Below are 13,099 nucleotides of genomic sequence, written 5' to 3' on the forward strand. Positions count from 1 at the left end.
GGTGGGAGATGCGCGAGGGAGGGACAGGCAGGTGTATGGGCGGGTGGGTGGGTGGGTGGCAGGCAGGGCCCGCTCACTTTTCGTCCAGTTTCTGCAGCAGGCTCAGCATGGGGTTCTCCCCGTCTGGGACGCTGTCCATCTCCAACGCCGACGGCTTCTGTATGCTGAGCTCGCTGCACTCCACACGGGGTCACGGGGGAGGTGGGTGCGGTGGGTGGGTGCGGTGAGACGGCCATCGTCACACCGGTCCGTTGATGATCCGCCGTTAAAACTATAAACTCATTTTTATTTTAACAGGCAAGGCCCCACTGAGCTATGCAGCTCTTTTTCAGAAGTGACCTGGTCTTTCACAAATAATAGCCCAACGTGGTGTGAAAATGTATCGTGCCCAAACATTTTATCGCATGTTTCTAAAAGTGGAGGACTCGGATAAAGATTCACACAACCACATGGAGAGAGACATGCAAACTCCAAATATACAGGTGTCGGGGTCTGGATTGAACCCACAACCTCCTGTATACCAGGTGAGGTAGTTAACATCTTGCCACCGCTCGCTCACCGGCGGTTAGTCATCTCCATAGCGCTCTTACATTGCTACTACCATGGGCACTGTACCCGTGAACTTAACCCATCGGTTCCTCCACCTGTGTTGTGGACTCGGCCTAGCAGACTGTTTTATCTCATCCATCACACTAGTGTTCAACCACCATCACTGTAGGTGACAACTCGCTCACGCACCCAACCGCTCGTTCACGCACCCACCCGCTCACTCACGCAACCAACCGCTCACTTACTCACCCAACCACTCACTCACGCACCCCACTTACACACTCACCAACATTTCAGGTCACAACACTTCTCTTTCTGCTTCTTCCCTCCGATTGTCATTTCTTTGTCCCCCCCCCCCCCAAAATCACTCACTTCCTTGTCCAATCAAGAAAGGTGTGAACTCTTATCATACTTTCAACTTTCACTGTGTTGCTTGTTGCTCGCCGCTAACCATTTTGGGGACTTTGGGACTGGGCCCAGCCGCTGTGTTTAGTGCCCGTGAGCTTCACCGTGCACGTACTTCTGCCCAATTAAAACAAACCACCAACGCGTGCAAGCACAGGGCAAATACAGGCCCGAGCTCGCAGTGGAGTTTCAACATTCCTACGCTAGGCGGACGCGTCTATCCAAAGGTCGAACGCTGCGGACCTCCCGCATAGTGGTACCCATTTTAATGAGCCAGGATTGATGACGGGCTCGGCCGAGATTTTGAACTCACGGCCTTCTCGTCATGAGCTGTACGCTCAACCGCCGTGCCGCCGAGACCGACCACAAGTGCCATCGGCCTCATCCACGATCTATCCACTGCTGGATGTAGGCCTCCACGAGCCATTGGCACCTCGCGCGATCTCACGATGCAAGGATCCACCTGGCACCTGCACACGAGCGGATTTAAATCGCTCCATCTCGTTCTCTCGGACGCACTCTCCTTCTATGCCGGCCGCTCAGCGGTTAGTCTCGACCGCCGGCCATCTTCACTCCGAGCAACGTGCCATGCCCAAGCGCGCTCGCTTTCCTCGACAGTCAGCACGCGACGTCGCTAACTCGCGCAAGTTCTCCAATCCACGCTTTCGTCATTATGTCTCCCCCCCGTGTGAATTCTAAGCGTGCGCCTGCATTTCAGATGAACTTCTGCGGCCGTCTGGAACGCTCTTCCTTCTGATATTAGGAAAATCTTTCTTTAGAACTGCTTTTTCTGTTTAGTTTATTGTCCTTCCCCCGAACCTCCGGTTAGCACGGTTGTCTACGAATTGTGTGAAAGACGTTTAACGTTCGCACGTACATATGTAAGTGCGAACGCACATATGTACATGATACATGCCTCGGCGTGCAATTTTCATCGTCAGCTCATTCGTCATCATGCGTGGCCTCTAAGGCACATGTCGCTGCCGGTGACCTGCTCCGATTAAAGGCAACGGCGGGCGTTATCGGCACCGCTTCAAACACGCAGGGCCCCGTACACCCCCCCCCCCCCTACCGCAGCTCCGTGACAACGCCACTGAAGGGGGGTGAGAGAAGTTCAACATACCAAGACAAAGATCCCCCGCATAGCCTTAGCATACTGTTGGGGCAAGTGCTGTTTAGCGAGCACCTATGAAGGCCGGAACGGCACACGAGAGGGGTGGGTGGCCAGCACCACGCATACACACACACACGCGCTGAACGAGACGCCCGGTCATGTCTGCAGACGTGCAAAAACATCCGCCTACCCGTCCGCCCACCCGCTTGCCGGCCACCGAGAAACATAATTGAGATTGATATAAGAAGGCGGACATCTCAATGCGGGCACGGTCACACCCGGTCATCGCCCAGCCGCCCAACCCGGAGGGAGCGAGCCCGCAGGGTCCATGCCTCACGCTTCTAGATTTAACCCCCGGTAACAACGCCCACGCGACGCACGTGGCCACGGCAACGCCGCCGCCGCCGCCACGCCCGGTTGCGTTCCTGCTGGCATGGCACATGAGGGGGGTGGGTGGCCAGCACCACGCATACACACAAACACACACACGTGCTGAACGAGACGAATGTGACGTGAACCGCGACCCGTCGCTCGCGGACGGGGCGAGCGAGCGAGCTCGGTGAATTTGCAGCACCTGAACTCGATGAGGTTGCAGTAGAGCAGCGGAGGACAGAAGAACACGGCGAAAATCTTCCAGATGTCAGTCTCGTTGGACATGTCTCCCCACCAGATGTCGTTGAGGAGGTCCTAGAGGGCGGTGAAATGACAGGAAGCAAGGTATGATAAGAGGAAAAGAAACATCTTAAGATGCAGATGCAAAGTTAAGGAAAAATAGCATCGCAGCCCATTGTAATCTCGTTCTGTAAACGATAAGAAAACCAATCGCGGCAGGAAACTTCACGCAAGAGGAAACTGATTTTACAGCAGACACAATGGTGTGCTACTCGCAATCAGCAGGAAGGCGCGACTCCAATCATGCCTTGGTATATCTCTCATGCATGCAAGGCGAGCACCTGCGCGGCGCTGTGGCTAAAGAAGGCCTCGGCGTTGGCCTCGGAGGCGAGCTGCAGGCACGTGGCGTTGCCCCAGGATGGGCTCTGCCGCACGAGCAGCTTGAAGGTGCGCGCCTGGCTCGTCCGGTAGCACTCGTTGAGCACGGCTGCAGTTTCCCGGGAAACAAACGGCAGCGGCGGCAGCAGCAGCAGTGGGAATTACTCGCAGCGATAGGGTGCATTTAGTGGTGCACGCAAGCACATGAGTTTTTGCGAGCCAGCCCTCCCCACCGCCCAGTTTATTTATTTGCCCATTAAATCCAGAGTCTGCTAACAACTTTTCAGAAGGGTCCTGCTAGAGTTTCTGCAGTGGGGCGGGGGGGGGTGACGATTGCTATGCATATTTACAAAATCTGGTAATTGTTTAAAATTAGGCACCGTGACGCCGGCACACAGCGGCCTACTCTTGCGAATGGCATCACGGGGAGATCTTTCACATCCACTGTGAAGCGAGCGGCGTAATGTCAGAGTTAGGGCGAGGCCTACGGTGAGGGTGAGGCATGGAGTGGACTGAGCCTTCGCAAAGCGACGGAACACCCTCCCTCCCACCAGTGGCTAGACAGGCGAGCTCACTTGCCCTGCTTTAGATCTTTTCTAAAGACTCGCCTGTTGTTTCGCCTGCAGGCCTACACTTCCCATGTATGACCAGTGGACTCTGGACTCTTTATAGTTCCTAACTTCGTGCACGGCGCGCCGAGGTCCCCGGGTGAATCGCGCCTGACAAAATGCAAATTATGATTCATGACGTTTCGTGATCCTGTCGGGGTTCTGTTCGGCGGTGACAGCGACGCCCCACTCACCGACAGACATGTTCTCGCACATCACCATGAAGTCCTTCATCTCCCGCGCCGCCTCGGCCTCGACCTCCAGGCGCGACAGTCCCTTGAGGATGCGCATGGCGGCCAACATGGACGCCACCGAGTTCTGGCCCTGCCCGTGGGTAGCGCGCGCGCACACACACGTGGGGAGAGTTGAGAGAGCACGCTCATCACCCACCCCTTCTCAGGCAGGACAAAGCGCTTCGGCTCTATGGACACTCGCCGCAATCTCGTGGTTAGCACGGTTGGCTACGTATGGCGCAAAAGAAGTTGAACGTGCAAAAATGATATGTATTTTTTTTTACCACTGAGCTGTGTGCAGCTTTTTTTCAGAAGCAAACTCACCACAAATGGTAGCTCAACAAAGTGGCTTATCACGTGTGGAAATTTATTGCAGCCAAATACTCACGTTTATTCTAAATGTGGGGGGGGGGGGAAAACCAGAGAAACTCGGAGAAAAATCCACACGACCACAGGGAGAACACGCAAACTCCAAATGTATAGCAGGCAAGGTATTTAACATCTCCTAGCTACCGTGGTGCCCCTACACCACCATTTCCATAGAGCAGGCTTGAGATGCAGTCTCATTTTGGACGCCACACAAATCCCAAATGGTGCCATCGTCGTGTCACGCCTGCCGTGCGTCCCACTTCCAACTGCCACGCGACCACTCCGTCAGAGTCGTGGGGAAAGTCGCTTCGACTCCACGCTTTTCAATTGGTGAATGGGATTAAGCGACCAGGCGGCCAATGCCGGGGGCGCGTCGCGCGGAGAAGAACATCTCACACTGCCGGGAGAAGGGAGCAACTACATGGAAGGGCCTCGTCCTGAGCGGCGTGTTCTTACGCAGCTGACAAAAAGTGGGAAATCTACGTGCCGCGAAGGCTTGGATATCTCCCAGGGAGGCTCCTCTGAAAAAAGGATGCCCTGGAGATGGAAGCCATTTTTAGAAAAAAAGATATTCACTTTATTCAGTTGTTTATACTCTAAAGTGTTAAGCAGAGGTGCTCCCCGCTTTTACGACGACGTCACAACGCGTTCCTGGAAACCCCGTCGTCGCAAATTGGATCGTCGTAAACGGGCCCAGACTTTCTCAGAGATGCACCCTGTTACCGTCTTGGTGAGGACACAAATGTGCGGTTAAGCCGTATTGAAGAATAACTAAGGGGTGGGAGGGGAAGAGGCTAAATAGAAGAAATTTTTTACATCACCTGTTGTGTTCGCGTGCAAGTGGCTCTGCGTGCGATGCAGCTCTCGCACTATTTTGGTCGAAGACAAAACCCCAAAAATGTGACCTTCTTCTTTGAACGGTTTGTCTCTGGGTCTAGTCACATTGCCGCAAACCAAGGCCCTGAACCCACCAACCCACCGGAGTGCCTCACCATTTCCCAGAAATAGAGTGCCATTTGCCTCCGGTTCTGGAGCACGGCCCAGATGAAGAGGTCCCTGTACGGGTACATCTTTGGCCTCGTGGAATCCTCTTCATAGGTTGGCGAGTCGGTCTCGTCCATGTAAGCCTGCTCCACTTCCTTCACCTTGCTCTTGAACAGCTGAGCGCGACGAAGTTAAGCAACGGTGCGATTAGTGGAAATGGCCCATTTACCCCGGGGGGCAATTGCAGTTTCGTGTACATGTTATTGTTCACTTTCCCAGAAGAATAGGTGAAGAAAATTTATGGAATGGATAAAAAAATATATATTTATATATACATCCTTCCCCAACATACACGTACCCCCTACTCACCAAACAGAGCAAAATAACAGTAATTAGCATTTTGTGAATACATTTTATGACAATTATCATCAGAACACTACAGGTAAACTTCTAAATCACGTGATGCCCTGTGGTGGCCACTAAAGAGAAACACTTCTTTAACACACAGGCTTTCGTGACCCGCATTACGATTCGTTATTGTGCCTTGGGTCATATCGGCGTGGAAGTAAAACGTCGTGTTGTCAGACCCTCCTCCGCCCGACTCGGCCGATCGATAAAATTCTCACGCGACGGAACAAACAATTGCCGTTCTCAAGGTGCGACCGGGATCATGAACACACCCTCCCAGAGGTTCCTTTAAACGCAAGGTGGGGGGGAAGGTGGGGAGCCTAACACCACCAAGGGCCTCGCGTCCAAGCAGCGATCGGGAGCGGCGACGGTAACCCCGCGCGGGAGCGGCGACTCACGGTCTTCAGCGAGCTCTTCTCCGTGGAGCCCTGGTAGATCGGCTCGCACACATCGCCCAGGAAGTCGTGCAGCACCAGCGACACATCGTGCATCGTGAAGCCCGGCTTGCGGACCACGTCCGGATTGCTGCCGCTCAGCGGGCCGCCGTTGGCCTCGTCCTCTGCCATCGTGGCGGCCGCGTCGGCTTCATTGCTGCCGCCGTCTTCGTCGTCGTCGTCATCGTCGTTTTTCCCGAAGAGGAAGGATCCCCCCTTATCATCCTTCCGGCGCGCCAGCTTGTCGCTTAGCAGCTTGTGCAGGACGCTCTTGGGTGCCTGCGGCACGGTACAGCTGCTGCAGCCGCTTCACCGTGAGGAAGGCGCCGATGTTGACGCCGTTCTCGACGAAGAGCTTCACGAAGTCGGGTTTGTCGCTCACCAGCGCCACGTGCATCGACTCCTCCAGGTCCTTCGCCTGCAACGCACAACGGGCGCATGCTCGGGTCGCGGCCACGGCTGGCGCGCTACGACGCGTCGTCTTACCACCCTGTGGCGGCTCGTCGATTCCACGGACGCGGGGCTGGGCTCCGCTGATGGGGTGGTTGGTGGTGGGGGGACCAAAATAAATAAAACCCCACTCACGATGCTTAACTACTCACTGTAAAGATTATAATGTGCCCAGAATTCAATTCAGTTTCTGAAGTGGCTCTCTGCTCGCGATAGCGAAGCGTCGGGCGTCACAACGCGAACAACATCACACGGCGGAACCCAAAAACCACGTCAGGGAAGCGGCGCACGGCAGCGCGACCACGAGAGACACGACGCGCCAGAAACGAGCGGCGTTCGGCTCAAGCTGTCGTTCGTAGATAACGACGCTGGCTCTCCACCCTGAACGGCACCAACGTCGCCACCCACCCACCAATCGTTCGCTCCTCCGATTATCACGGTTGTTTACGTACGGTGCGAAAGAAGTTAAAAACACGTACGTGCATGCAATCGTTTGTTGGTAAACACATTTGTAACGTTCGTAAAATTTCACGTGAAAAGAGGACATCTGGAGCCTCGGGAGAATAACGAAGACAAGCGGGAAGAGCCCTGGCCTGCATCGGCGGGCTGTGCGGCGACAACCGCGGGAAACGACGCAGGGCCGCGGGGTCGCACGAGTTTACGAACAACCAGGCACCTGCGCCAGAGCCCGCCGTTACCTTCCACGCGATGTTGCCGTTGAAGATCTCGCTCTTGGCGATGTCCATCTGGTTCCAGGCGAGCGCCAGGTTCAGCTCGTCCTTGTATTCGGCCGCCTCGTGGCTCTTACCGCGGCACGCTAAACGTGCACCCGGCAAACGACAGACAGATCCCGCGGACGGCTTTTAGCAGACCGATGATGCAAGCGCCGTGAAGCAAGCAACCCACGGAGGGTGGCACGGCGCACGACGGGGTGAGCCGTCGTCGACACCACGATACCTCGCCGATCTCGTCAAGGAGCATAAAACCATCACACGAAATATAGAAAGAGAAGACGACCAAGTCATCGGGATTGACGTCAGAGGGGCTGACGGAGTGATGAGATTCAAACTGACGGGAGGTATGGACGAGCGGACAGACGGAGAGATGCATGGAGGGACAGCGGCGCTGACAAACAGAGAGAGGAATTGGTTTCCCTTCACCTGATGACGACCGCTTGCGTTGCAATCGAAACGTCGTCGTTTTCTGTCATTTCTGTTATTTTCTTTCAACCTATCTACGTGACTTCACCGAAAGACCTAAGAATATAAATAGCAAGAGAGGATTTATAGACAGAAGGATGGACGTATGAATAGAGAGATCGACAGACAGAGGGATGGATGAATAAATCGAGCGGCTGACCGACAGTGGGTGGGGTGGTTGAGCAGACAGTCGGACTGGCAGACGGACCGACCTTTGAAGAGCGACTTGAGGATCACGGTGTCCATGGGCTCCGCGACCTCATGCTCCTCCTCAGTGAGCGCCGTCAGCATGTTGGACTGCTCCACGATGCTCTTTATCTGCACGGGGAGAGAGTGCGTGGGTGGGGGGGGGGGGGGCGAGGGAAGACCAATTTAAGGTTGTGCTATGAGCTCCTGCTGTAATTTCAAACTAAATAATTTTTTTTAACCAGGTAAGGCCCACGGAGCTATATTAGCTCTTTTTCAGAAGCGATCTGGCTCTCACAAATGATAGCGCAACGAAAATGATGACAGTTGTAATTACTGGCGAAACGTCGTACCCAGATTGTAAATGTTGTAGATGTACTCTCCAACACACCGGTGTGCTGTACTAGTAACGAATTGGCATGTTTTGTTTATGTGACAAACCTTACTAATTGGCTGTGTCGGGTGGTGCCGGGTTTAACGACACATTTATATTTACGGGATCTAACTCAAAAAAACCTGTATTATGGATAATATTTGTCCCAAAAGGCTACATGTTAAACTCAACGAAGTGGCTCATCACGTGGTAATTTATAGCAGTGGCCAAATACTCTAAACGTACATTGATTCTAAAAGGTGGAGGGAAAAAACCAGAGGACCCGGATGAAAATCCACGCGACTACTGGTAGAGAGACACCGCAAACTCCAAATACACAGCAGGCGTCAGGGTCGGGATGGAACCCACGACCTCCTGTACACCAGGCGAGGTAGTTAACATCTCGCCACCGCGGTGCCCGGGACTCTGTACCCCGGGGGGCTCAAATAATGTCATGAGTTTTCTGAACCCGCGGTTCAAATAACACGAGCTCAGTCCGCCGTCTCACAGCGGGGCCCGAGCGCCACACGGCCCTGGGTGGCGGCCAGCGTCGTGGCATCGCGGCCCGAGGCCGAACCGCTGTCGGGGCTTCCGCTCGCGTTGGAGCGAATGGCCCGTGGAAGCGGACGTCACAGAGCTGCCTCATAAAGTGACCTCGAGGTCCAGCGACACAGCAGGGGGTCAAGCATTCACCCGACCCACCCTGCTACACCGAGTAATTGCGAGTTCCCAGGCAGTCAAACCAACATTTTCAATTCTTAGACATGGAATTTTGCCAAATTAAATGCACGACAATATATATATTTTGGGTTCATTTTTTGGCGAACTGACTGAGACCATCAACTCATTACACTGGCAAACCCCCGGGTTAATGGAAGGTGGCTGTAACCTGGATTTGAACCCAGGATCTCATAAGTGGAGGCTCAGGGCTTTGACCTCCCTCCGAGCCTCCCGATCACCTCCAGAGTGCAATATTTGTTTCCATCACAAGAGTCTGCGGAACCCGATTCCTCGACACAGCAGCTACGACGGTCAAACATGCGGGCAGGGCGGCGCAGTGGTAACATTTCTGCCTCGTAGGAATAAGAGCCTGGGTTCAATTCCCGACCTGGGTTGCATTCCAGACCTGGGTGCATCTCTGCAAGCGTTGCCTCTGGGTCCCCTGATTTCCTCCCATAGCTAAAGACGTAAAGAATTGTAACTGGTAGTGGCCAACACATCCCCGATGCTGAAAAAAAATGCTGGAAAATTCACTCGGTGGGTATTACACACAGAGCAGCAACATGACCCCCTACACCTCCTGGGAAAAATTGGCAGGACCGTCTTGAAGAATGGTCTCGAGACTCGCCGAGGTCTTTCCTGAGTAAACAAGCGTAGGGATGATACTAATAATAATACATATAAATTCACACAAGTGACACTTTGAAATTGAGTCGGGCCACAATTCATCGCATTGCCAAATGTGACATTTACAGTAAACTCTTTAGACGTATTTTTTTTAAACCATCAATTCAACTACAGTTTCAAAACGAAAGGTTACGATGCCCTTTCACTCATCTATCAGAATCTAACCGTGATTTGGGCCATGAGAGATTTGTGGGGTTTGTAATGGGAGGCCAATTTGCTGGAGGCGGCTGTTCCCCGAGATCTGGCAACGTGTGGGACCCGTCAGCGTCTCGTACATCACGCAACGCCCACACGTGCCCGAGCCGCGCCTAGACTTGCGCAACCAACGCTCACGCACGCGGAGCTGGTTTCTGCGCGCGGAAACATCCACGGCGACCACGACGCCGCCACCGCCGTACCCAAACGAGCGTCGTCGGTCGGCTGTAGTCTCCACTTGCTGGGCTCCAGCCGGCGGTGGATATTCCACATTGCTATGGCAATGAGTGGATGGGTGTGCCATAAGCAACGGGGCGGTGATGCGGTCGAGCGGTGGCGGATTCGTCAACTCCACCACCTCCACCACCTCCACCACCTCCACCACCTCCACCACCTCCACCACCCCCTCCACCTCCTCCACCACCACCATCACGACTGCCACTTCCACCACCTCCTCCACCTTCACCACCTCCACCACCTCCACCACCTCCACCACCTCCACCACCTCCAACACCTCCACCACCTCCTCCACCTCCACCACCACGACTGCCATCTCCACCACCTCCTCCACCTACACCACCTCCACCACCTCCACCACCTCCACCACCTCCTTCACCTACACCACCTACACCACATCCACCACCACCACCACCACCACTACCTCCACCACCACCTCCACCACCTCCAGCACCTCCTCCACCCACACCACCTCCACCTACACCACCACCACCTCCACCACCTCCTCCACCTCCTCCACCACCTCCTCTACCTACACCACCTCCACCACCTCCACCACCTCCACCACCACATCCACCACCTCCACCACCTCCCCCTCCACGACTGCCACCACCGCCTCGTGCCTCCCCCTCCTCACCACGTCGGTCCACTTGTCGAGCTGCTCGCCGCTCAGCTCGTCCTCGTTGGGGAAGGCCGCGTGGTGGTGGGTGGCCACCATCTCGGCGGTGATCTCATCGGGGGACACGGACACCACCGCCGTGATGATGTCGGCGATGCCACCGGAGCCGCCCAGCACGAGGCAGGGCGTCCCGTTCACCACCGCGTCCTGCACCGTCTGCCGATGGTGGTTGGGGCGGGGGGGGGGTTGGGAGAAGGGAGGGGGGGGGTGCGTATGTGAGCCGCTGCCGGCCGCCACCGCCGGGTAATTGGCGTCGTTCGGACGTCGTTCCTTCGCCTCCTTTCACGTCGTCCGTTCGGAGCTTCCACGCTCGCTGATCTTCCCCAGGACTCTCTCTCAACGTTCTGCCAAGTTTTGTTGTGGTGCCACGTTGGCCGGAGTGTGTGAGCGTGGAGAAGTAAGATGAACGGACATATGTATATTCAACTGCACCGATCGTGCCGTATCAATTCTGCTTCACTGTCGACTCTGCAACACGGACTGTTTTGCCTCAACCCACCACGCACCCCACGCTGCTAAACTCTGCAACTCGCCTCCCTCCACCCAAGACCGTCCGCCAACCGAGCCGCCTCCTTCCGCGGTGACGAGGCCACTGCCCGGCTCGCAAACGAAACACTTCACAGCCCGTACTCCTCACCCTTTTCCCCTCCTTCGACGACTCGTACTGCAAAAACCGCGGGACTCATCTCCGTACGCGTACGGACCACCCGGCTGAAGCCGATCGCTCGCCCCTTTGACCAACAACCGCTTTCTGAGGCCGCGAGCAGCCGCAGCCGGACGAGGGATTTGCGGGAGACCGCCGCCCACCCACCTTGAGCACCTCCAGCTCGCCGCCGATCAGCACGTAGAGCACCGGGATCTCGATGCAGCCCGTCCCTGTCGGGCAACACCAACCCGCATGAGCCATTAAGCGGGGTCACACTGGGGTTGCTTGGGTCGCTGGGGTCGCAAGGGTAACTGGGGTCCCGCAATAGCGAACAGCCCCTGTGTGCCTTCTACTTTCTTACAGCCAGAGCGTTCGTTGCGAGCGACTTAGTCTGAAAGTTGGTGATCATGATTATTAGGATTGGTATCCCGCTCGTCTACCCAGGAAATGCCCACCGAGTCTCAAGAATCTTCGATCAGGAGGGTCCCGTTGAGTTTTCTCAGAAGGGGGGCGATGTTGTTGCCGTGCGTCATCCCAATTGAATCATTTGCAGGAAATGTTTGCAGCCTTGGGATGGTTTGGCCAATGTTAGAAACATTGCATGTTTTTTTTCTTTGAGCTATGGCAGGACACCGGGGAAGCTGGAGGAAACCCATGCGAAACAGAGGGGGAAAACGCACAAACTCTGCACGGAGAAGGCACCCCACTTCGGAAATCCAACCCAGGAACTTCTCCCTTGCGAGGCACACGTGTTACCGTATTGCGCTATCCTCAGAAGTAGAATCAGAATCTTTACTTAGACTGAAAGAATCCGGTGAACTATGGAAGAACTTTTCAGAGATGTCCGCCCTGCCAAGCAGATACACTCAACTGCCTTCTAATGTGCTTTTGGGGCAGCGCAAAGTTCCGTGGGGCATGGTTTGGAGTTGGGAGCCACCTCCCCCACGCTCAAACCCGCGCGTGCACCGCTCACCACCGTGCATCGTCTTCTGCTTGGCGATGAACCGCTCAAGGTGCACGCGCAGCGTGTGCACGCGCGTCGACCGCTTGCCCGTGCTGCCGTCGTCCACGAGCAGGAAGTGCGAGTGGTTCTTGTCCAGCGGCAGCAGAGGCCGCTCCCAGCCTGGCACCGTGTACTCCTTCCGGAGACCCTAGGCGAAAGCAGTGGACAGTACAGCACCACACGATTTATAATAGTAATACTTTTCTTTTGCATTTGCTGAAATTCCTCGGCAGCTCAGGGCGCCTAAGGTCACGCATCTCATCTCGAACTTCCGAAGGGTAACCCCACCCCCCCTCCCCCCCCAGCGGCAGCATTCCCTGTGCGGGTAGAGTGAGTGAACTGGCTGCTTGAGCACCCCGAACAACCCGGCCCTGCGCTCCTCCGTCTCGTGGCTCCTCGGTCATTTGAAGACTCGTGTCTCTCACTGGGGGTCACAGAGAGCTTGGCCCAGCTCCGATTGATAGGCAACACGGTGGCTAGGAGATGTTAACTGCCTCGCCTGGTATGCAAGAGGTCTTGGGTTAGATCCCGACCGTGACAATGGCTGCTGCTGTATATTTAGAGTTTGCATTTCTCCCTCTTTCTCTCCCCCTGTGGTCACGTGGAAACTCCGCTTTTTCCCTCCACATT

General features: G+C 55.3%; 1 protein-coding gene across 1 annotated transcript in view; it reads right to left on the reverse strand.

The window, feature by feature from the left end:
• The window catches only part of LOC133351437 (transient receptor potential cation channel subfamily M member 5-like), a 49,623-nt gene that overhangs the window by 14,071 nt on the left and 22,453 nt on the right, over positions 1 to 13,099 (reverse strand). Inside the window, 12 exon segments of the mRNA XM_061566646.1 lie at positions 78 to 173; positions 2,643 to 2,755; positions 3,022 to 3,167; positions 3,861 to 3,990; positions 5,261 to 5,428; positions 6,059 to 6,373; positions 6,375 to 6,512; positions 7,243 to 7,361; positions 7,956 to 8,061; positions 10,779 to 10,976; positions 11,632 to 11,696; positions 12,440 to 12,617. Coding sequence (XP_061422630.1) covers positions 78 to 173; positions 2,643 to 2,755; positions 3,022 to 3,167; positions 3,861 to 3,990; positions 5,261 to 5,428; positions 6,059 to 6,373; positions 6,375 to 6,512; positions 7,243 to 7,361; positions 7,956 to 8,061; positions 10,779 to 10,976; positions 11,632 to 11,696; positions 12,440 to 12,617 — 1,772 coding nt within the window.

This window comes from Lethenteron reissneri, chromosome 37 (assembly GCF_015708825.2).
Source record: "Lethenteron reissneri isolate LAM-NWPU_2019-01 chromosome 37, ASM1570882v1, whole genome shotgun sequence".
NCBI classification, from domain to species: Eukaryota; Metazoa; Chordata; class Hyperoartia; order Petromyzontiformes; family Petromyzontidae; genus Lethenteron; species Lethenteron reissneri.